The sequence below is a fragment of the Ochotona princeps genome, chromosome 17 (assembly GCF_030435755.1).
Source record: "Ochotona princeps isolate mOchPri1 chromosome 17, mOchPri1.hap1, whole genome shotgun sequence".
Lineage (NCBI taxonomy): Eukaryota > Metazoa > Chordata > Mammalia > Lagomorpha > Ochotonidae > Ochotona > Ochotona princeps.
Window position 1 is genome coordinate 11,301,557 of NC_080848.1, and position 23,572 is coordinate 11,325,128.

The 23,572-nt window shown below is 45.2% G+C and overlaps 2 protein-coding genes across 3 annotated transcripts in view; one reads left to right on the forward strand and one right to left on the reverse strand.

Annotated features, from left to right (window-relative positions):
• ERN1 (endoplasmic reticulum to nucleus signaling 1) overlaps window positions 1–23,572 on the forward strand; it is an 84,051-nt gene that overhangs the window by 35,433 nt on the left and 25,046 nt on the right. Inside the window, exons 3-8 of one of the 2 annotated variants that reach the window (XM_004592980.2) lie at window positions 7,564–7,597; window positions 8,925–8,997; window positions 14,161–14,233; window positions 16,869–16,991; window positions 20,980–21,081; window positions 21,827–22,088. In XM_004592980.2, the coding sequence (XP_004593037.2) occupies window positions 7,564–7,597; window positions 8,925–8,997; window positions 14,161–14,233; window positions 16,869–16,991; window positions 20,980–21,081; window positions 21,827–22,088 (667 nt within the window). The remainder of the gene's footprint in view (window positions 1–7,563; window positions 7,598–8,924; window positions 8,998–14,160; window positions 14,234–16,868; window positions 16,992–20,979; window positions 21,082–21,826; window positions 22,089–23,572) is intronic. The other variant, XM_058676358.1, reaches the window with a different exon arrangement.
• The window catches only part of PRR29 (proline rich 29), a 39,515-nt gene continuing 35,012 nt past the window's right edge, over window positions 19,070–23,572 (reverse strand). Inside the window, exon 5 of the mRNA XM_058676359.1 lies at window positions 19,070–19,083. The gene's annotated coding sequence lies outside the window, so the exon portion shown is untranslated. The remainder of the gene's footprint in view (window positions 19,084–23,572) is intronic.

The following is a 23,572-nucleotide window of genomic DNA, read 5'->3' on the forward strand; positions in this document are numbered from 1 at the left end:
TCTCTCGTTCTGATAGATTTCTCTTAGTAGCACTCTCCACATGTACAGAGGTGTGGACCAGGCTCTGGTGGGTATTTGCTGTGTTGACTGGTTTGTGTTGGAATATCTGTAACTGATACATCTGTTTACCTTCTGGTGGTTTGAGGCATTCCCATTGTCTGGGAGTGGACTTTGTGAAGTTATTTTTTTAAGATTTGTTTATTTTGGGCCCGGCGGTGTGGCCTAGCAGCTAAAGTCCTCGTCTTGAAAGCCTCGGGATCCCATGTGGGATCCGGTTCTAATCCCGGCAGCTCCACTTCCCATCTAGCTCCCTGCTTGTGGCCTGGGAAAGCAGTTGAGGACGGCCCAATGCATTTGGGCCCTGCACCCACATGGGAGACCCGGAAGAGGTTCCAGGTTCCCGGCTTCAGATTGGCGCGCATCAGCCCGTTGCGGCTCACTTGGGGAGTGAATCATCGGACGGAAGATCTTCCTCTCTGTCTCTCCTCCTCTGTGTATATCTGGCTGTAATAAAATGAATAAATCTAAAAAAAAAAGATTTGTTTATTTTTATTGGAAAGTCAGATATACAGAAAAAAGGAGAGACAGAAAAAGATCTTTCATCCAGTGGTTCACTCCCTAAGTGGCTACAATGGCGGCATTGCTGATCCAAAGCTAGGAGCCAGGAGCTTCTTCCGGGTCTCCCACACAGGTGCAGGGTCCCAAGGATTTGGGCCATTCTTGACTGCTTTCCCAGGTCACAAGCAGGGAGTTGGTGGAACAATCAGGACATGAACTGATTCCCATTGGGATCCCGGCACATGCAAGGCAAGGACTTTAGCCACTAGGCTATCATGCTGGTCCCAACTTTGTGAAGATATGACAGAATTGGGTATAGGCCACAGGATTGCATGGTCTTCAGTTCTTCATGATGGACACTGTGTGTGTGTGTGTGTGTGTGTGTGTGTGTGTGTGTGTGTGTGTATGTGTGTGTGTGTCTTTCAGCTTTAGTGACTCTGTCAAGGTGAAGATGACTGCCTGCCCTTAGTCTGGGTGGTTTTCCTGTTTACTTTCTTGATTGTGTGTCAAACAGGAGGTTTTGCAGCTTTTAGAAAACAGGATAGATGCTTCTCAGTCCGGATGAGATTGAGAATTTGGGGAACTTCTGACTGCAAGTCAATTTTAAATATGTTTTCTTCATGAAAGCTGCTTTGCCTTTCGCAGTATCCTTCTCCATTTACCCTGCCTCCTCTAGGTGCCCTAATGCCTGGTGCAGATATCAGGTTGACTCGGGCATGGAGGGTCAGGGAAGACCTTTTCCCAATATAAAAAGCAGTGCCTGATCATACAGGAATTTTTTTGGTTCCTCTTGCCCTCATGTCACGTCACGGAATTCCCAGCACCCTCTTCTCCAGGGCGTCCCCACCTCCAAGCCAGCTTTGTTTTGTTCTTCGGCAGGAACGCTTCTGTCTTAACCAGACCTGGGTCCCATCTCTCTGTGCCCTATGCCAGCTGCCTTGGTGAAGCCTTTCTGCCCTGAGTGTTCTGCCCTCACTAGGAAATCCCGTACACACCACATGGTTTAGTGCAGTTCCTTGTATACTGTTTCATGCTTTATGAGCCAAACTATCAGCTGTTTTCTTTATCTGACAAAGCGCAGAGCGCTGAAACCTGCTGATAGTAGATTCCCAACATACATTTTCAAGATGTGTATAGTAAATCTCAGGAGATAATTGCCAGTAGTTGGGTTCTCATCCTCCTCCATAAGGAGAGGGAGAAAAACATTAGTATTTGGTGGCATCTGGGGAGGGGGAGGCTCACATAGAACACACAGATGTTGGGACTTCAGCTGTAGTCCTTTGGTCCTTCATTAAATACTTTTACTGTGTTTTTTTTTTAATTTGTTTATTTCTGTTGTAAAGGCAGATTTACAGAGTAGAGTCAGAAAGAAAGATCTTCCACTCACTGGTTCACTACCAAGTGGCTGTAATGGCCAAAGCTGAGCCAATATGAAGCCAGGAGCCAGGAGGTTCTTCTATATCTGCACATGGGTGCAGGGTCCCAAGGCTTTGGGCAGTCCTCGACTGCTTTCCCAGGCCACAAGCAGGGAGCTGGATGGGAAGTGGAACAGCCAGGACACAAACTGGCACCTGTGTAGGATCCTCATGTTTGAAGAGGGGAGGATTAGCCACTTGAGCCATTGGCCTTAAACTAAATAACTGTACTAAGAAACCAACCCAGGACATTTCAAATCATTTAGAAGACCCAGTTTGGAGACTAACTGTACCATGACTTCCAATGAGAGAGGGAACTGGTTTTAAATGCCAGGGGTGTGGAGTCAGGTATGGGTCAGGGTGATGGAAAGAAGAATGGGGATAGAAGAGGGCAGTAAAACCAGGGCTCACCTCATCGTGCTTGGAATGGCGAGATTGGCAGCAATTCATAACTGTTGAACTATCAAAACCACTTGAGCAAGACCCTCGGAGCATGCCCCACATCAGGGATCTAGGATAGGTGGGAGACTGGGTGGGGCTTCTCTCTTTATCTCTCCCTTTACCCCAGATACAGGGGAAAAAAATGTGGAAATAATAGTCTTACCCACTTTCCTGTAGCCATTGAATCTTTGTGCCCTAATTAACTATGTAAAGATTGTCAAAAATAAAGGAAAAAAAGGGCTCAAGATTCCACTGTAGAGGCAGAATGTTCCGGAAATCTCATTGCTTATCTGAGCAAGCGAAGAGAATGATCTTACAAGGTTCTTTGAGCTCCACTCAAATGAGCAACCTGTTCTTGTGGCTTCTCTAATCAAAAGAATCTCATTTCTTCCTACATGGAAGAAAGAATGCCCAGAGCTACCTTCAGAGAGGCTATTAGTCTTGAACTGTAGTTTGAAACAGTTACATAAATTTTGATTAACCTCTTGAGAGACATCTTTCTGTGTAATTGATTTATGAAACCATGGTTGCCCCATGCCCGGTGACCAGCCTGTGTTCAAGGAAGTCTGTTGTGGTCCCGATGGGACCCTTCATTTTCTTGGTGTAGTTTTCCTTTTTTTTATCCTGTGACCAGTTATGACTCATCCATTCATTCCACTCCTTAGATATTTACCAAGTGAAATGAAAATAGGTCCAAATAGAGACTGAATGCAAATGTTGATAGCAGGTTTGTTCATGAAAACCCCAAATTAGAAACAACCCAAGTGTCTGTTGAAAGATAAGTAGATAAATCAATTGTGATATATCCTTATCACGGAATGCTATCCAACAGCTTAAAAAGAACAAAATATGATAGAGTAACTGGCAAAAATACTAGGTGAAGAGAAAGAATCCAGACACAAAAATGATTTTCATTTGTGAAATTTTGGAACAAACAAAGTGAATTACCAGAGCTTGTCTGAGGTGGAGGTTGAGACTATTGAAACAAAGGGGTGTTAAGAATTTTGGGGTTATGGAAATGTTCTGCCTCTTGATGGTGACAGTATTTATATGGGTGTGTGTTTTTCCAAGATTCATCAGACCATATTATTCAATAATTGTTTAGTGGAGAAAGGAGAGCATGAGCAGAAATGCGGAAGCCTATGAATGTGACATTGAAAGCTTTGTCCTTACATAAAGACAGGAGGGGAGTGGTGGAGTGGGACTGGCTTCGAAGGTGAAGGTGGAAAGTGCCAGAGAGCTCCTGCAGACCCCTTTGGATTCCCCCATGATATAGGAAGCAGAGTCAGTGTGGAGACCGGGGTGATGTTTTTTGTTTTGTTTTAAGGTTTATTTTATTTATTTGGAAGGCAGAGTTATGGAGAGGTGGGAGAGACAGAGGAGAGGGCTTCGATCTGCTGGTTCACTCCCTTAAGTGGTGCAACAGCTGGAGCTCAGGGAACCTGATGTCAGGAGCCAGGAGTTTCATCCAAGTCCCCAAGAGGGTACAGGGGCTCAAGTGCCTTTTCAGTGGGTACCTTGAGTACCTCCTGTGTACCAGACAATTTTAGATGCTGGGAATATAGCAGACAACAACAGATAGGCCCCAGTGTCATGGAACCAGCACGTTGTAGTCAGACATTAAACAATAGGTGATAAAGTGTACCATGTGTCAGAGGTGCTAGCCAAGAAGTCCTGGGGGTAGGGTAGGAGGGGTTCTGGAGGACCCCTCTGAGATGTGACATTTGGCAGGGGTAGGCTTGGTCGGAATTGAAAAATACAAGTAGGTCAATGTGACTGGATAAGAACAAGAAATACTGGGGGATTGTTGGAAGAGAGAGGTGTTAGTGGCATTTATCTGCTACCCTACTGAGGGAGATAAGGAACCAGCAAAGGGATCTGAGTGACTGAGTGGCATAATTGAATTTTTTTTTAAAAGGATCACTCTTCTCTGTGTCAAAGCACTGACTTACAGTCCTGACAAACTTCTAGTCTTTACCTAAAGCTCATAAAGATGCCAGATAAGGTTGATGTTATAATCTGTTTTCTTCTTTAATGCTGAGACCATTGACCTGACAGAGATTAAGTAACTTTGGCAACGACAGTGGCAGAGCCAGGATCTTTTTTCTTTTTCTTTCTTTCTTTTTTTAAGAGGGAAAGATGGAAAAAGGAAGTAAGCTCTGGCATCTGCTGGTTCACTCCTCAAATGCCTACAACAATAGGAACTAGGACCTGGAATTCAATCCGTGTCTCCCGTGTGAGTGCCAGGAACCTATTATTTGAGCCGTCATTGCTGCCTCCCAGAGTCTGCCTTCATGGAAAGGTGGCGCCTGGCATCCGAGCCAGGGATTGAACTCAGAGCTGCAGGTGCCTTCATTGCTAAGTTAAACACCCATTTTCTGGAGCCAGGGTTCATTTAGACTTAGGTCTGTCTGATTGCAGAGGCTGCACACCCTTGGAGAGATGTAAGGGCTTGAAAGACAAAGCCTCCAATGATGTTGAAGGGCCACTGGGAGTGGGAAAGAGAGTTTGACAACCGATGATAGGCGTTAGGGGCCATAGGTGTCAGCAGTGTGTGTGAATTTGAGTACTGATTATGGAGAGTGGTGGTTCTGTTAATAAAGTAGGATCGTCAGAAGCAGAAGCCAGTGTAGAATCAGAGGTGGAGGGAGTGATGTGGATAAGCAGAGGCTGAGGCGCCAGTAGGAGAGGGCAGAAATGTACAGTTGATCCCGAGAAAAGAGCTACAGAGGCCAGGGCCCTCCAGTGCCCCACTGTGAGTAGGTGAACGCTTTAGATGTGGAGATGGGAGAGGCTGAAGGGAGAGCCTCCACATGGTGGGTAGAGAACATGGACAGACTCATTGCTTTTGGAGGTGGGAGTGTTCACAGTTTGGATCTTAGCTGCTGTCAGTTCTGCTTGCTTCCCAGGAGGAGGCTGATTGGCGCAGTCCAGTGGCAGAGTTTCTTAACCCGCCCAGAGTCCTGTGCTAGGGGGAATTGGCATGGTGTCCACTGATTCCTGGGGGGCGAAGAGCAGGCTCATGTCTTCTCCCTGCTAATTCTCGGAGAGCTGATGTTGTTAGCAGCTGTATTTTCCCCATGTCTTTTCCTGATCACTTCACCTTTACCTTGAGTAACATCCAGTTTTACACTTGTCATGGAGCCTGTCTGTCCTTTTTTTCCCCTGAAAGTACAGAGTTGGTGAGTTTGGTTTTATCCTTTCCAGGCTGTAACAGGTGGAGTGGCCTGTTTTGCAACAGTTTGGTTTTGTAGCCTTACAGTTAGGGTATTGCTTTCCACAGGACTGAAAAAAATTATTTTAAATCAAGAATATCTTGCCTATCATCAGTTCTCATTATTAAATAAAAAAACCAGCCACCTTTTTCTGTTGTACACAGATGATGATTTTTGGTTTTATTTTTCTGGCTTTCCAGAGATTTTTACCTTTCACTTTTCATTAATGTGGAAACTTTCAATCATGTGTCCCGAGAATAATAGACTGGCTCCATGGTGTCCCCATTTTCTTTCACAGCTCTCTGCAGTCTGCCACTTTTTTTTTTTCCCAATCTGCCCGCCTACATTATTTTCTGTAGCATAAAGTAAATCTTGGGCCCAGATGATTCTTTGAGAAGCAGCTACCTATGGACCAGCTTTTGTCAGGCCTTGGGAGCCGAGCAGCTGTGTGCGTGCCCCTCTCTGGAGGGCTGGGCTTTGATCCCAGCCTGTACTCTGCAGATGGGGTTTTTATTTGGTCTGTTCTTTGCAGACGGTGCTTGCATGCCTCTTGTTTACTGAGTGAGTGTGGAATGCCGGTAGGATCCTTTCAGAGTTGGTCTCCTCAGCCCAGGAACAAGCATGGTGCTTAATCCCAGTCCACGCTGCGATTGTTTGGGAATCTTTTCCTGTCTCCCATCAGTGTCCTGTGTCTTGTTGGGACTTCTCTGGTGCAGGAGCTCATCTGAAACTTGAGGCCTCGGTGTCACTTGACTACCAATAAGCTGTGGGACACCAGGAAACTCTGCATCTGCAGACAAGTCCAAGTCACTGGGCGGATGCTGCACAGCCAAGATTAGATTGTGTGCTGCATGTCTGTTTTTGGAGAAATGCAAGGGTTTCCCCCCCACCCAAACCTTCCTAATTTGTCTTTATCTAAAACAAAACAAAACAAAAAAAGGGGTCCTTTTTACTGCTGTGGTTTCTTACATATGACATTCCTGCTTTTTCTGGCCTGTCTGGCTTCAGGGCTGCATTGAAGTAGCTGGGTTATTAATAATTGCCCCCTGACTGGTTTGTTTCAGTAGAATGAATATGGTGTGCCTTATTTCCTGTGTCTTGCATCAGTCTGTTTGTGAGAGCCTACCGAGAGGTGATTAGTGGGAAAGATAAACGTATGCTTACTGACTGAAAGTTCATCCTGTTTTCTAAAGCAGTTTTGGTCTGTGGTGTTTACTGCCCACAGACCACATGTGGTGTGTCTGTTGTTGTGAACACTGTATGCCTTAGTGTAGGAGCTGGCTTTTAAAGCAGAGTCAACATATGATAAGGTTTGAATGGTTTTCCTTCATTTGAGATCCCAAGTGACTAGGAGGATAGGGCATCTGTCATCATAAACAGAGTGCAGAGGATCTGGAATGCTACCTGCAAACATCCTGTTAAACTGCTGTCCGTGCCCCCCAGTTGGGAAGATGTGCAAAGTGTGACTGAAAGGCAGAGTGACAGAGGGATAAAGAGAGATAGAAAGAGAAAGAGAAAGGCCAACCTTCCATTTGCTGGTTCATTTCCTAAATGGTTGCAACAGCTGGGGCTGGGACAAGCTAAAACTAAGAGCCAAGAACTCCAACTTGGTCTCCCTCAGGGATGGCAGAGACCCAAGTTCTCGGCCATCATTCACTGCTTTGCCAGTTATCTTAGCAGGGAGCTGGATCAGAAGCAGAGCAGCAGTCCTCAAATGGGCAGTCTGATACAAGTGTCTCAAGCAACAGCTTAACCTGCTGTACCACAGTGTCAGCCCTTGGTCATGTGTTTTCTGAAGTGCCTTCAAATATGTTACCCCTTGCAAGCCAATCGCCTGTGCAGATATACCTCATGACTTGGTCCAGGAAAAGCTCTGGGAATTTTGACACTTTGGAATTGGTCTGATAATGCCTTTTTGTTGTTCTTTTGCACAGATCCAGTCCTTCAGGTCCCAACACATGTGGAAGAGTAAGTTTTCTAATTTTTTTCTGTATTTCCCTTGAGATTATTGTTGCAGTCCTTCAGTCAACATTTCTAAGGCTAGTTACTGGGAGTACCTGTTTGTGTAACTTAGGAATCACAAGAATGGGTGAGGCATATGAAGCCTTATGGGTGCTGTGATCGAGGCTCATGCTTGGGAGAAGGTGGTAAGTTCCTTGGGTGAGGACAGTCTAATTGAAAGGCATTACTTAAGATGAAACTGAAGTTGAATTTTTGAAATTGAACTTCCAGTGTCCTCAGCAGGACTGGCTTTTCCCCTCTTTTGCTGAGTTGTGCTTGGAGAGAAGAGGTGAATGTGATTTCCTACTAGAGTATATGCATCCAAGTCAATGCTGGGCAGCACCTGTCACAGCTTTTGGTGGTGACACATCATAGGTAGAAACAGGACTCAGCAGGGCATTTCTCAGGGCCTGTGACTGTGCTTCAGGCTTTAGCAGATTAATTCTGCAATAGACCACATCACATCCACTGTGCAGGAAGCTGCTCACAGACACTTTGATCCTTTTCCTTAGCTGGCTGTGTAGTATCAAGCTGTCAGCCTGCCTTTATTGGCAGCATTTTGTGGAAACTAGGTTTAGTCTACATGTTTATGTCCTGTGTCATGCTATTAATTGTAGAAGGTCTGTACAGCATTGACATGGAACTGAAAAGTAGACCTGGGCCCAGCGTGATAGCATAGTAGTTAAAGTCCTAGCCTTTAACGTGCCAGGATCCCATATGGGCACTGGTTCTAATCCCAGCAACTCCACTTCCCATCCAGCTCCCTGCGTTGTGGCCTGGGAAAGCAGTCAAGGACGGGCCAGAGCATTGGGACCCTGCACCCACATGGGAGACCTGGAAAGAAGTTCCTGGCTCCTGGCTTCAGATCAGCGTAGCACCGGCCATTGCGGCCACTTGGGGAGTGAATCATCAGATGGAGGATCTTTCTCTGTCTCTCCTCCTCTCTGTACATCTGCCTTTCCAATAAAAATAAATCTTAAAAAAATAAAAAAGGAAAGTAGACCTGTTGGATCCTTTTCCCTCACTTTAGTTCCCTTCATGGTTTTGTGAACACATGGTTTTGTGAACAATTTATTCTCCAATGGATTGGTATGATTTTTTCATTAGAGGCTGCTTTTCTTCACTCAGGTATAGTACATAACACCCTAGGGTTTTTAATTTATCTGAGGCTGAAGTAAATTGTCTTAGATACCTACACAAAACCCACCCCTGCCTCTACCCTGTCGTGGTTTTGATATTTTGTTCTGTGCTCTGGGTTATGATTTTTCGGTGATGCTTACCATTTACTTCCTAGGCCTGCATTCCTCCCAGATCCTAATGATGGCAGCCTGTATACACTTGGAGGCAAGAATAACGAAGGCCTGACCGTGAGTCTGCTAGTTCCTGTGCATACTCCAGAGGTCTAGACCAGTGGTTCTTAACTGTCTGTGTGGTGAGAGCATCTTGGAGCTTGGGGAGGGGGGCAACTTCCTATGATTCTGGTTCAGCTATTCTGGAGTGGTGTCTTGATTTGAGTCTTTTCAGAGCTTCATACATGAGCTTTCAAATGTTTAGCTAAAGTTCAGAAGCATAGACCTAGACCCACAGGTTCTCATGGTGCAGGCAACACACTGGAGGAACATGACTCCCTGCAGCAACAGAACTGCTCTAGTTAGCTTAGTTAGGGAGGGAAGGTACAATTTGGAATCTTGTCTCCATGGTGAGTGTTTGGTGCAGCACTTAAGGTGCCAGTTGAGAAGCCTGCATCCCATCTAGACACTGGAGTTCAAGTCCTGGCTCCACTCCCAATTCCAGTTTTGGGAGGCAGTAGAGTGTGGCTCAAGTAGCTGGACCCCTTCCTTCCACACAGGAGACCCAGATGAGCTCCTGGTTCCTGGGTTTGGCCTAGTATATCCCTAGCTGTTGTGGACATTTTGAGGAGTGAACCAGTGTGTGGCAAATCTCTCTCTGCTTCTGTTTGCACATTTCTTTCTCTGTCTCTCAGAAGTAAATAAATAAGCAATAAATTTTATTTTTATTTTTAATTTTTTTTTTTTATTGGAAAGGCAGATTTACAGAGAGAGAGAAAGACCTTTCATCTGCTGATGCACTTCCCAAATGACCTCAATGGTTAGAACTGAGCCAGTCAGAAACCAATAGCCAGGAGCCTCTTCTAGAACATCCATCCAGGTGCAGGGTCCCAAGGCTTTGGGCCGTCCTCTACTGCTTTCCCAGTCCATAACCAAGGAGTTGGGATGGGAAGTGGAGTAATGAGGACACTAACCAATGCCCATAGTATCCCTGTGCTTTGCAAGTGGAGGATTAGCTAATTGAGCCATTGCTCTGGGCCCATGAATAACATTTTTAAATACCATTGTATTTTTCTTTTTAAAAATATTTATTTATTTTTATTGCAAAGGTAGATCGTATTTACAGAGAGGAGAGACAAAGAGAAAAATCTTCCATTCACTGGCTTACTACACAAATAGCTGAAACTGTCAGAGCTGAGCCTATCTAAGGCCAGGAGCCAGGACTTTCCTCAGGGTGTCTCATGTGGATACAGGGTCCCAAGACTTTGGGCCATCCTCTACTGCTTTCCCAGTACATAAACAGGGAGCTGGACGGAAAGTAGAGCAGCCAGAACACGAACCGATGTCTTCATGGGATGCCAGTGCTTGTAAGGTGAGGATTTAGCTGTTGAGCCACTGTGCTGGGCCCTAAATTATATATATATATATGTGTGTGTGTGTATATATATGTGTGTGTATATATATATATATTTATTTATTTTAAAGAAAAGAGATCCAATGAAGAAGATTTAAAAATGAAAAAACACTCCATGAAGCTCTGTTCCATTAGCTGTTTCCTTAGAGGAGATGTGTTTTCTATTCCCACCTCACTTAAGAGTGTAGACCAAGGCCTAGCAAAAGAGCCTAGTGGCTAAATCCTTGCCTTGCAATGTATAGGTGCCGGTTCGTGTCCTGGCTGCTCCACATCTTGTGGACTGGGAAAGCTGTAGAGGACAGCCCAAAGCCTTGGGACCCTACACCTGTGTGGGAGACCTGGAAGACACTTCTGGTTCCTGGCTCCTGGCTTCAGATTAGCTTTGCTCCAGCTGTTGGAGCTGCTTGGGAAGTGAACCAGTGGACAGATGATCTTTCTCTCTCTTTCCTTCCTTCTTTAAGTCTGCCTTCCCAATAAAAATAAACAAATATTAAAAAAGAATGTAGACCAATAGTTTTCAGCCTCCGCAGCACATTGAGGTAAGGTAGGGAACTCAAACTACTGAATGCCTGTTCCGGTCCCAGAACATCCTGATTTAATTGATTCAAGGCATGGTGAGTTTTTAAAACCTCTCCAGATAATTTAGAAATCGGTTTGTATATGCAGTGACTTGATTTATGACAGCATGACAGTACAGCACAAGGGGAAGGTTAGTCTTTTCAGTAAATAGCATGGGTCAACTTGGGATCTCCACAAAGAAAAAAAAATGATTCCTGCTCCCCATACACATGTAACTAGTTCCAGATAGGTCACATTTATAGATGTAAAACAAAGTAATAAATTTTTAAAATATTTATTTTATTTTTATTACAAAGTCGGATATGCAAAGAGGAGGAGAGACAGAGAGGAAGATCTTCCTTCTGTTGATTCGCTCCCCAAGTGGCCACAACGGCCAGAGCTGAGCCAATCTGAAGTCAGGAGCCTGGAGCGTCTTCCGGGTCTCCCATGTGGGTGCAGGGTCCCAAGGCTTTGGACCTCCTCCACTGCTTTCCCAGGCCACAACGCAGGGAGCTGGATGGGAAGTGGAGCTGCCGGGATTAGAACCAGCACCCATATGGGATCTGGTGCATGCAAGGCGAGGACTTTAGCTGCTAGGCTACCGTGCCAGGCCCTAAAATAATAAAATTTTAAGAAAGAAAGTAGCAGAACAGTTTTATGGGATTAGAGTAGGTAAAAGATATCTCTTTTTGGGGGGTTAAGATGTCTTAAGTGAGATATTTTAGAGAAATTTTACACTAACCATAAATTTATTGGAAAAGGATACATTGATTATAATGAAGTAAAGACCTTTTCTTCAGAGAGACAGTATTTGCAGTCCATGTAGCTAACCAAGGATTTAGAGTGAAGAACTCTAGTAGATCAACAGCAAAATGTCAGACAATCCAACAAAAAAAATGACAGAAGGGGATACCCGGTGATCCAGTGTACATATGAAACAGTGCTCAGCTTTGTGAATGTCAAAACTGAAAGTTCAAATCACAGTGCCATTCTGTTACCCTGTGTGCCATGCTGCTAATTGTTAGAATGATGAAAAGGACCCCAGAAAGAAAAAACCCATGTGGCCAGGGATGTGGAACACCCGCTGCCCTGCTCTGCCACTAATGAAGGACAGGAGGCTCCAACTGGTTGGGAAGACTGGCAGTTTATGGTGAAGTGTTAGCGGCCCAGGGAGGCCCTTCCAGGTGGTGTGCATATCCCAGCGTGCCCCAAAAAGCTCACAGAGGCACGGGATTGAAAACGTTTACTTCACAGTGAAGTTATACTTAACTGATAGGTTGTAATTAAAACATCTCTGTTTTAATTATACATCTCTGACTACACACATTTTAAGCCTGTTTCACAAGTATAATGTGGAACAAAACGATGAGCCAAACAGGCAACCCACTGCATGATTCATTTATATAAAGCTCAGAAACAGGAAAAGCTAGTGTGTGCTGTCGTGGAGTTAGAATTGTAGTCATCCTGGGGAGTCGGGGCAGGAGGGGACTTCCCGACTCCATAGGTGTCCTGCTTCTTCAGCTGCCTGCTGGCTCCTTAGACATTTTCACTTCACAGAAATTAAGCAAGCTCTTTGATGATGAGGATGTTTGTATCATGCTGCAGCAGAAAATGTAAGAAGCCTGCAAGTGACTGGTAGGCAAGCCAAGGATGAGAACCACTGGTCTACACTGGGAGTGGATTGTGAGCTCTGATGTGGATACTTTAAAATTACCTTGTAAATACCTGGGACTGAAACAGATGGAGAAGGTCAGGCCATGTGGGGCTGTGTGTACTTCTCCTTCAACCTTCCTCTTCACTGGTTCTCCTCCAGTAGAATCCTCTATTTCTTACGCACTTTACCCGAAACTGTTGGGTGATATGTGTAAGTCATGTCATTTGATGCCATCTGCAGCCTCGGAGGTGTTAGCTGTGGTTTTGGGTGTGGAAATCATGCCTGGAGACGTGAAGGCCTGTGTACATTTGTGTAGAAGCTGGGCCTGAACTGGGCCCAAGACATGAAGGCTTGTGTACATCTGTGTAGGAGCTGGGCATGAACTGAGCCTAAGACGCGAAGGCCTGTGCACTTTCATGTAGGAGTTGGGCCTGAAGCAGGCCTGAGGATGCTGGCTCTTGGCCACTACCTGTACTACCCTTTAGGCTGTGGTTTGGCAGCTCCAGAAACAAGCCCTTTTTTTGCTTAGGGCCTTGAACCTGTGGAACTGTGGCAGTGCTCAGCCAAGACCGCAGGGTCGAAACAGGAAGACTTGCAGGGACTTTCTGGCTCTCAGAAACATCTGGCAAAACCCAGTTCTTATAGACCCTTTTGCAGTTTTCCTTTTCCAAAGCTGAAGTTTGAATGTTGGGATGATGGAAAAACCCAAATCCTTGATCAACATATAAATTTCTGTTTATTAAAGTTAGAGAAACATCTTTTTCTTCTTGGAGGAAGCAGTGATAATGTAGTAGAAACTGAGTTTCTGTAGAAGCAGGTATCTTTAGAACAGTTTCAAGAACACAGATGTTCTAGAAATAAAGTATACTGAAACAAACCTTGACCAAAAGGTCTTGTCAGATGTCAGCTGCAAACTGAACCGAGTCACTTTTATGATGAAACACTGTTGAAACACTTGGATTCCTTTGAGTTTCTTTCCTACACCCACTGTAACTTCCTTTTGAAAACTGAGACTCCATTTTATTCTGCTTTACAGTAGTGAATTGCTTATAAAGGAAGCGTCAAAATGTCTTTTTGTTCCTCAAACCTCGTATTGCCTGTGCACTGATGACCCCTCTTCCCCCAAAGCTTGTTAGCAGGGTTGTCTGCCTTCAGCATTCATCCTATGCCTTCTTTGCGTGCCAAAAAGTAGCCCAGCCATTCCCGAGTCAGTTCACTTTTCTCCCAGTTTAAGGTGTTAGAGAATGCATAAATCTTCATATATGTGGCAGTGTTTCTAGAAAAGGTTTGTGTCACCTCTGGAAAGGGCTCCAGACAGGAGAACTGGAGTTTTCCCTTCTCATCCTGGTGCCCAGTAAAAGATCAGTGTTAAAGATTGCAGGGACCCCAGCTTAGGGCTTGTCAGTTGTTGTGGAGGGCTAGCATACCCCACTACAGCCATGTTTCCAAGTCATTATTCAAACTCCCATCTGCCAAAAGCTTCTCTTTTTTTTTAAAGGAGATTTTGATAGTGAAAAAGACTAGCCAGTAAAATTGTAATCATTGCACAACATTTGGTCAACTCATTTTTCTTTTCTTCTTCTTCTTCTTTTTTTTTTTTTTTTTTCCTGTATAGAAACTTCCCTTTACCATCCCGGAGTTGGTGCAGGCCTCCCCATGCCGGAGTTCAGATGGAATCCTCTACATGGGTAAGAGTTCCTTTTTTCAGCATTGCAGCAAGTGTTTTGGGTGACACTGGGTCCTGGAACTTAGGGCAATGAGTGTCCTGCGCTCTCAGGAATGCCAGCATACAAATATGCCCCACATCCGCCCACACGCCTCCCAAGCTCTGCTGTTTGGGAAAGGTCTACTTCCCTGGTGTGTGCTGCAGGTCCTGTTCATGCTAGGATCAGCTGATCAGGTACGAAGGAGTTCCCCCCAGGTGGAAGAAGAATTGCCACCATTAATTTCAATACTCACTTAACAAGCTTTCAGCTGCTGTGTTGACCTACTCCTGTGATTTCAAGATTGCCACATACTCAGCTGCAAGTGGATGAAATGTAAAGTGAATACAGTAGCCTGAGCCAAGAAAGGGAAGCCAGGCTCTGCCTATTAATTATAGAGTCTTAGAGTATTTCCTGCTATCGGGGATATTTAGTAGAAACAGCACTTAGCAGCTTGCCTAGATAAGTTGCCTTCATAGCTAAGGGGTCACAGCTTTCAAAACCAGGTCACCTGCTTTGCTCTTACCGTGTTGCTGCCAGAATGTCAATAAAAATGCATTAGTAACACAAAGGAGACCTCTGTTTATCTTGAAATCATAGGAGTAACAATAGCCTGTATTTATATAGCAGTTTTTTTTTTTTAAAGGAACTGAAAGTGCTTATTGCCTATTCAGGTCTCAGTAACTTTATGTATATTCCATGGCTCAAATGCAGGCTGACTCTAGAGCATTTGCTGAGTATATTGGGGCTCTCCCTGCTCTTCTCAGAAGCCCCTTCAGCATGAGGAACCCCAGCCTAGGAATTCAGAGCGAGTGATCAGGGTTTTTCTGGCCATGCCCTAGGCCCATCTGTGTCCCTAGTTCCTATTTGGTCCTACATGTTTTTTTTTTTAATCTTTATTTATTTATTTATTATCATTTTATGATACAGTTTCATAGGCTTCTGGGATTTCTCTTATCCCCTTCCCTATCCACCCCCTGCCCCCGTCCTCCAGGTTTTGCCACCAATTCACCACTTAAGGTCTAGCTGTCACTTTTGTGTGTTGCCCCCTTAAGTGGGTTCCTTGAACATATTGAAGAGAATGGTTGTTGCCTGGTCCGTCCATTAAGGTGGTAGCTGGGTATTGCAGAGTGCAGTGATCCTTGAACTAGCTAGATCTGTGTCATGCCAGATGGAAAGGGTTCATGGTCACAGCTGTTTGGTAACATTTCTGCTGTATCCACAGATCTATTCTTGTTAAGATTTTATCATTGAGAACAGAAAGACAATCCACGGACAAGTTGTACACATGTGGACTTGTCTGCATATGTTAGAACTAAGTGTATGTTGCTCTGGCAAATTCTAGTGCCCTGTGGCCTTCCCCCAGCATCTCAGTGTTCTGCTTTGAAGAGTCCCTAGAAGTAGGAAACTTTTCCAGTAAGTTAGGAAAACCTGGATAGCAAGAGACCATGCCTTATACACGCTTCACCGTGAGTATTTCAGCCTTTAGATCAGAGGCCCCTGATCCTGACTCACCATTGCCAGGAAGCTCTGGATATGTGCCCTAGATGCATATACTACAGCTTTCCTGATAGTGTTACTTGGCTGTGCAGTCCAGCTGTTCGTATCCGTTAATCAGCTGACCTTGAGACCAGGGTCAAACTTACTGGCTAGAGACAAAGGCTGAAATAACTTTGGCTTCATTAACATCAGGTTGCAGTCAGTTCCACTGACCATTTACAGGTACTGGCTAATTACCCAGGTAACCATGGAGCCTATTTGCATGCAGGGATGCTGAGAAGTGTGAATGACAGTTACCAGGGAGACGAAGACCTGGGTGCATTTCTGTTTGTGTAGATCATAGTCCATGGGAAAAGGCTCGTCCTTTATGGACAAGAGTTTCTGTATTTTTTTCATATTTTTAAAAATATGTTTATTATTTACCATATGCAGTTTTGTAAGTATAGGAACTTCCCCTAGACTATTATTTCCCAAATGATTATAGTAGTATAGTCCCTCAATAACAGTTACAACATTTAACTTCCTGCTGTTTAACTGTATCGTGACATGCTGGGTATGGGCAGAGGTAGAATATCTAGTGTCATATTGTATGAGTATATTTACATGTTTCACAGTGGGAATCCTACTTTCTTTGGGTCCTGGAGACACATACTGTCATATAACTTTACTTCTGAGTATGCTAGTCTCTGTATACTCTATCTGTGAGAGTATTGGTGTATACTCAGTTACCTACATTTATTTTATAATTTACTTAAAGGCTGTTTTAAGTCAAAGAGAACATGTAAGACTTTGTATTTGAAACCAGTAATCAAAGCAATCAAATCTCACTTGAAAGTTTAGAAAATCTTTTAAAAACCTGCAATTAGGCTTATTAGGGCTGTAGAAATTGTCATACTATGATTAGATTATTACATTGTTGTAAGACCTGATGGCCCATTGCCCAAGAGGTTTTAATATCTCTACATTGCCAGTTACCATTGTCACTTTCAGGGCATCATAGAAAAGCATTCAGCATCTTAAGAATTTCAGGCCTGCCATTCTCAGAACAGAGTATCTTGGGCTGCTTGTTTGTTTCCATATGGGTGGGTGTAAACAACAGTGTGTCCTTGTGGTCTGCCAGGTAAAAAGCAGGACATCTGGTACGTCATTGATCTCCTGACTGGGGAGAAGCAGCAGACTTTGTCGTCAGCCTTTGCAGACAGTCTCTGCCCATCAACCTCACTGCTGTATCTTGGGCGAACAGGTATGAAGTAAAGCTTTCTCGGCTTAAGCTGCTTGTCTGCAGAAGGGACCTTAGGAAGCTGCCTCACCAGTCTCTGTCTCCAGAGCTACCTTGTCCAAACACAGGTCATGATCAAACACGTGATCCTGTCATCCCTTCTCTTCCCCTCACCTCAAAGGTTTATTTGTTCACTTACTTACTTGCAAGGCAGAGCAACAAAGAGGGAGAAACAGCATCATTCCGCTTATTGATTCCCAATTGTACACAATGGCTGGGGCCAAGCAAGGCCAACACCAGGAGACTGGAGTGCTCCTGGATGGCAGGGCCTGAAGTACTTGGGCCATCGCCCACTGCTTCCCCCAAGCTCATCAGCATGGAGCTGCATTGGAAAGCAGTAAAGACCTTTCACCAGCCTCCTGAGTGGCCGAGGGATCCAGTCCAGCATGCTCCAGGACCCCCAAGACCATCTCCTGTGCTACAGCTGCCACTGCCTTCGCTCACACCCAATTCATCCTTCCGTTCCACTTGCTGCAGTCAGGGTGAACCACCAGGTGTTTCCCAGATAGCATGGTTCTTAGCAAAGGCTTGCAAAAATCTGTCTCTTCCCATCAGGAATGCCTGTTTTTGCCTATCTGACGTATGTCCTTTCTTCTTTCCCTACTGTGCTGCAAGGTCAGCTCCTCTGAGAAGCCTTTTCCCTAGCCTCAGCTTCCACCTGGGCCTGGCTGCTGGCTGGAAGTCTCCTGGTCTGGAGGCCCATGTGGCATTCCAGAGGCCTGTGACAGGAGTGTCTGGTCACCCATCGTTGTCCCTTTGCAGGCAGAAGTAGTCCTTCTTCACCACACTGTTTTCTGTCCCCACTTTTTTCAGCCGCCTTCTGCCTGCTTGTACATTTTTGTGCCTGTTCTTTGCTTTTTCCCCTGGAACACCAGACTTTGTTTCACCTGCTGTGTCTCCCCACTGGGCACATTGCCTGACAGGGAGTGGCTGCCCAGATGTTTGAGTGAGTGAATGGGTGAACCTTGTTCCTATTTTGTTCATTTTCACATATGTAGACCTTTTAGCTTTAGTTGAAGCTAAAAGGAAAAACAAGGAAATGTTGATGGAAAAGATTATACCATAAGGCTAGGATAAATTATTATGTTAAACACAAGACTTAAATCTAAATATCCAGGTAACTACAACTAAAAAAAGAGAGCCAGCCTTCCCTCAGGTGTTGTAGAAAACAAAGCTGGGCTCCCTGGCAGCTGGCTGGCCTCTCCTGGAACTGGGAGGAAGGTCTTGGACTGCAGGACTCTCCTCCTTCCCGTAGTAACAGCCAAGCATTCCAGCACCCATCTGTCATGACTGTTTGTCTACTGGTTTGTCTACCTTTTTTTTTTTTTTAATTTAAAGATTTTTTTTATTATTATTGGAAAGCTGGATATACAGAGAGGAAGATCTTCCATCCGATGTTTCACTCCCCAAGTGAGCCGCAACGGGCCGGTGCGCACCGATCCGATGCTGGGAACCTGGAACCTCTTCCGGGTCTCCCACGCGGGCGCAGGATCCGAAAGCTTTGGGCCATCCTCAACTGCCTTCCCAGGCCACAAGCAGGGAGCTGGATGGGAAGTGGAGCTGCCGGGATTAGAACCGGATCCCATGTGGGATCCCGGGGCTTTCAAGGCGAGGACTTTAGCCGCTAGGCCATGCCGCCGGGCCCGGTTTTTCTACCTTTTCCATGAAATATGAGCTTACCATGGTTCCAGCTTCTCCCAGGTATAAAACTGTGTAGTTTTCAGGTAGAATTGTATTGTGTTTAGGAATGGGATATGCTGTGGCTTCAGTTTAGATATATGTGCCTAGGTGTGTAAATCTTGTTTCCATTTTCTATTGCTGTATAACAGTACCCTAACTTAGTGCCTTAAAATAGCGCTCACTTTCTTGTTCATGTTTATATGGGTAGGAATTCAGGAAGAGCCCAGCATGGAGGGGTTATTATTTTTTAGTTTAAAAGGAGTTTCCATTTGCTGATTTACTCTAGATGCTCATAACAGCTAAAGCTTGACCAAACTGAAGCTGGGAGCCAGGAACTCAATCCAAGTCTTCTACGTGGGTGTCCAGAACCCAGGCTCTTGTGCTGACACCACAGCTTCCCACCATACAAATTGGCAGGAAGGTGGAATTAGGAGTGGGACCTGGGATTTGAGCTCTTCTCCTATAAGATGAAAACTAGGGGCTGGCATCATGAAAGGATCCTACTGGCATCCCAGTTCCAGCTGCTCTAATTCCAGTCCAGTTCCCTGCTAATACACCTGGGAAAGCAGCAGAAGGTGACTCATGTACTTGGGCTTCTGTTATTCATGCAGGAGACCAGGCTCCTAACTGGCCTAGTCCAGTCCTGATTGTTAGCAGCCATTTGAAGTATGAATCTGTAGGTGGAATCTCTCTCTCTCTCTTTCTCTGGCTCATTTGCTTCCCCTTCTTCCTTCCCTTCTTCTCTGTCACTTTTTAAAATAAATCTTAAGCAAATGAAAAAAATCAGCAAGCTAAATAAAGAAAGAAAGATAGGAGCCAGCATTGGGACATAGCAGATTAAACCTCCACCTTAATGCCATCATCCCAAATGTACACTGCTTGGAGTCCTGGCTGTCCCATCTCCCATCTGGCTCCCTCCTGTTGGCCTGGGAAAGCAGTGCAAGATGGCTCTTGCACTCATGTGGAAGCCCCCGCTGTTACAGCCATTTGGAGAGTAAACCAGTGAGTGGAAGATATTCTCTCTGTTTTACTCTCTCTGTGTGTGTGTGGTGTGTGTATGTATGTATATGCATACATACACATACACACATACATATATATATATAAAACTGCCTTTAAAATAAGCAAAAACTAAATAAAAAAACAACAGGGTAAAAGCTATACCCACAGATCTCTCTAATTTGGATTGTGAGTCTGTGAAGTGCCATCTTAAATCTTTCTAAGGTTTCAAAGAAGAATCTTACAGCCTCACCTTTGATGTGATTTGAGCCCTGGTCTAGGATTAGTTTTCACTGTCATGCGTCTGGCTTTGATCTTTGACCTAAGATCCTTTCTTCCCTCCACTGGTTATCTTTTCCAACTGGAGTCAGCCCTGGACCCTTTGTGTTTCCTCTGAATTATGCTTGATAACAGAATGGTTTCTTCTGTAATTTACGGTCATACAGTGTATCATCTGTGCCTCGTAGTCTGCCGTCTTTCTGCCTGGGAATCTCCTAAGTCAGCCCCTCAAGCTCACTAGATACTTTTTCTGTCTGTCAAGTTCAGTGCAAGCTACCAGCACTCCTGTGTAAACTCTGGTGCTGGGTCAGCTCTTTCCAGCTTCCAGTGGTTTCCTCCCTGCTCTTTTCCGTCTCTACTAACAGTTGTCTGAATTGAACCCTCTGCCTGCCAGCTGGCCCCACAGTTAGTGCCATGTGTTTTGGGTTTTTGTTTTGGCACCATTCCATTTCTAGATGCCAGTTTCTCATGTTATTGATGTAATGTTTTGTGATAAATCATCCCAGAACATAGTGGCTAGGAACAGCTCTTATACTGCTCACAAATCTTTGAGCCATGAGTTCAGGGACACAGCAGGGAGCAGGCGTGTTCTGTCCCACATATTATTGGCCAGGTCTACTCATGTGCCTAGGATTGTAGTTCTCTCTATGGCCTTTGTCTTTACATACAAATAACCTGGACTTCTAAAAATTAGTCAATTGGTTTCATTTCATTTGGAAGACAGATTCCCTAATTCTCTAAAATTCCCACAACAACCCATAACCCATCACCTGCTCCCTTCTGGCATATATATTAGTAGACAGTTGGATCAAAAGCAGAGTGGCCAGGACTCCAGCCAGACACTCTTGACACATGATACAGGTGTCCCCAGCAGTAACTTAAGTCACCACACCAATCACCTGCCTTAGCCTGGACTTTGTGACTTGTAATTTAGGGAGGATTTGTTTGGATGCCATGACCTCTCTGTGGTAACAGGCTGTTCTGTGTTCTCCAGAGTACACCATCACCATGTATGACACCAAAACCAGAGAGCTCCGGTGGAACGCCACCTATTTTGACTATGCAGCCTCACTGCCTGAAGATGACATGGACTACAGTAAGTGATCTGGCTGGCTGGCAGAGCGTGTTGTACTCCACCTGTGTGGAAACAGTTACTGCAGGAAGGAGGACTGTTTATGTTTCGAGAAGGAGGCAGGGCACCTTGTGCATCCCTCTGTGACACGGAAGGAACTCATTACAAGCCATAGAGGTCAGAAGAAAAAACCAGCACATGCCATTCACAGCCCTGTCAGAAGGATACTCACTTATTGTGGCTCATTTCATGCTTACTTCCCCCAACTCAAGTGAAATTTGTGATTTTGCCGTTGTATCCTTGGTATCTTAAATTCTGCCTCCGCCTCTGTCGCCTCCAATTCAGGACCTGGAACATGTTTACGCATCTCTGAGCACTCCTTTGTGAATCTGATGAGGGCAGTGTCAGTGGACCAGACCAACCGATAGTTCCAGTTTAAACAATAGGTTTTAAATGACTGCTGTAAATGTCACATTAATGGATGTCTTTCCCAAGGAGAACTCTCACTTATGCATAAAGTGGTAAAGAACATCACCCAGTAGATTGCCTTTGGGAGGTTGATCTTATCTAATGTTTACAAACTAGGCAGCTCTGGTGCCTTGATATCCTACAGACTGAGTTCTTTGGATGCAAATGCAATTGCTTAAGGAGAGCTAAGAATGCTCCAGAAGTCTTGTTTGCTCTGAGAGACTGCTGATTGTCAAGACAACAGAGGATGTGGTTGCAAGATAGGGTGAGGCTTGACACGCTTTTTCTGTTTGATCTGTAGAGATGTCCCACTTTGTGTCCAATGGCGATGGACTGGTGGTGACTGTCGACAGCGAATCTGGAGACGTCTTATGGATCCAAAACTATGGCTCCCCAGTGGTGGCCTTTTACGTGTGGCAGCGGGAGGGTCTGAGGAAAGTGATGCACATCAACGTGGCCGTGGAGACCCTGCGCTACCTGACCTTCATGTCTGGGGAGGTGGGGCGCATCACAAAGTGGAAATACCCATTCCCCAAGGAGACGGAGGCCAAGAGCAAGCTGACGTGAGTTGGGGAACTCAGGGCAGCCGTGTTGCTGTGCTGGTCCTGCTGCAGTGTGGCCCCCCCTACGCTGGAGGCCAGGGGTCAGGGCAGACAACCCTGAAACCATGAGGAATCTCATGGCATGAGCTGGTTCAGTGGGGCACCTCAGAATACGGGGCTGGTGGGCACCCTGCATTGCTTTGGAATTCGGGAATGTAAAATATGAGTCATGGGTGAGGACAGGAAGGAGGTTGTGATAGAACTCCAGTATGGGCACCAGGGTTTGGAACTTGAGGTTTTTGTTTTGTTTTGTTTTGTTTTACCTTACTGTGTTTTCTGAAAATTTATTGTAAATGATATTCATTTTTAAAATGGAAAGAAGTGTTCCAGAGTGCTTGTGTTCAGGATGCAGTAGGCGCCTGTTCTCCATCCTCCCTGTGAATAACCTGGCACTAGCCATGTAATTTTTTTTTTAACTTTTTAAATTATTATTATTATATTTTTGACAATCTTTACATAGTTAATTAGGGTAAAAAAGGTTCAAGGGCTATAGGAAAGTGGGTAAGACTATTATTTCCATATTACTTCCTTCATGTTTAAAGGGGGGTATTAAGGGAGAAGGCCCACCCAATTTCCCACCCTCCCCAGCTCCTGGATGTAGGGCATGCTCCGAGGTTCTTGCTCAGGTGGTTTTGATGGTTCACCAATTGTGAATCACTGCCAATCTTGCCACTCCAAGCACGATGGGGTCTTTGAAGAATCCACTGATTGACATAGTCCATCATAGAGTCTCCGTTTGCCCCATATTTCGCTGCCAACATATAGCTGAGATGGTTGATTGACCTGTTCTGTCTTCTGTCTTTTCTTGGTTAGAGTTCTGAGTCCAGCATTTTGATTGGGGAGATCTCCAAAGAAACTTTGTCTGAGGTGTTCTCAGACCAGATTCTTGTATGTACTAGCAAGTACAGGGTCCAGCACAGTCCATCATCCTGATCAGCTGGTGGTTGCAATCGCTGGGTTGGTTCTGTTTTCAGCCTCGACTTCCACTGGAACCAATGGGTGTTGCAGGCCAGCCTGGTTCCTCCCAGCACATGCTCGGCCCTCGCATAAACCAGTGGGAGCTGCAGCCTAGTTGGAGCGACCCACAATAACCCCCACCAGGCCCGCCCCCCTACCCTGGTTTGCCAGTATGTGTAGCAGTAGTCCAGTCTGTCCCACACCCCATTCGGCTCTCGTACATGTCAATGGGTATTAAAACTTAGTTCCATCTAACCAGCTCCACTATGCAGCCCACACAGATGCTGTTGGGTATTTGTCTAGCCACCTCAGCCCCTGTCCTAGTTTTCATGCCCTCCCGTGGAAGTGGTAACACAAGAGGGAGGAGCCCACTATTTCCCTGCCAAGCCTCTCCCACCCCCGGATTATGCACTCTCCAGGTAGTTCTGTGGTTTGACTTGGCAGAATTAGCCCCCAGTGCCAGCTTCTGCTAGCTGGAACTGTGGCTA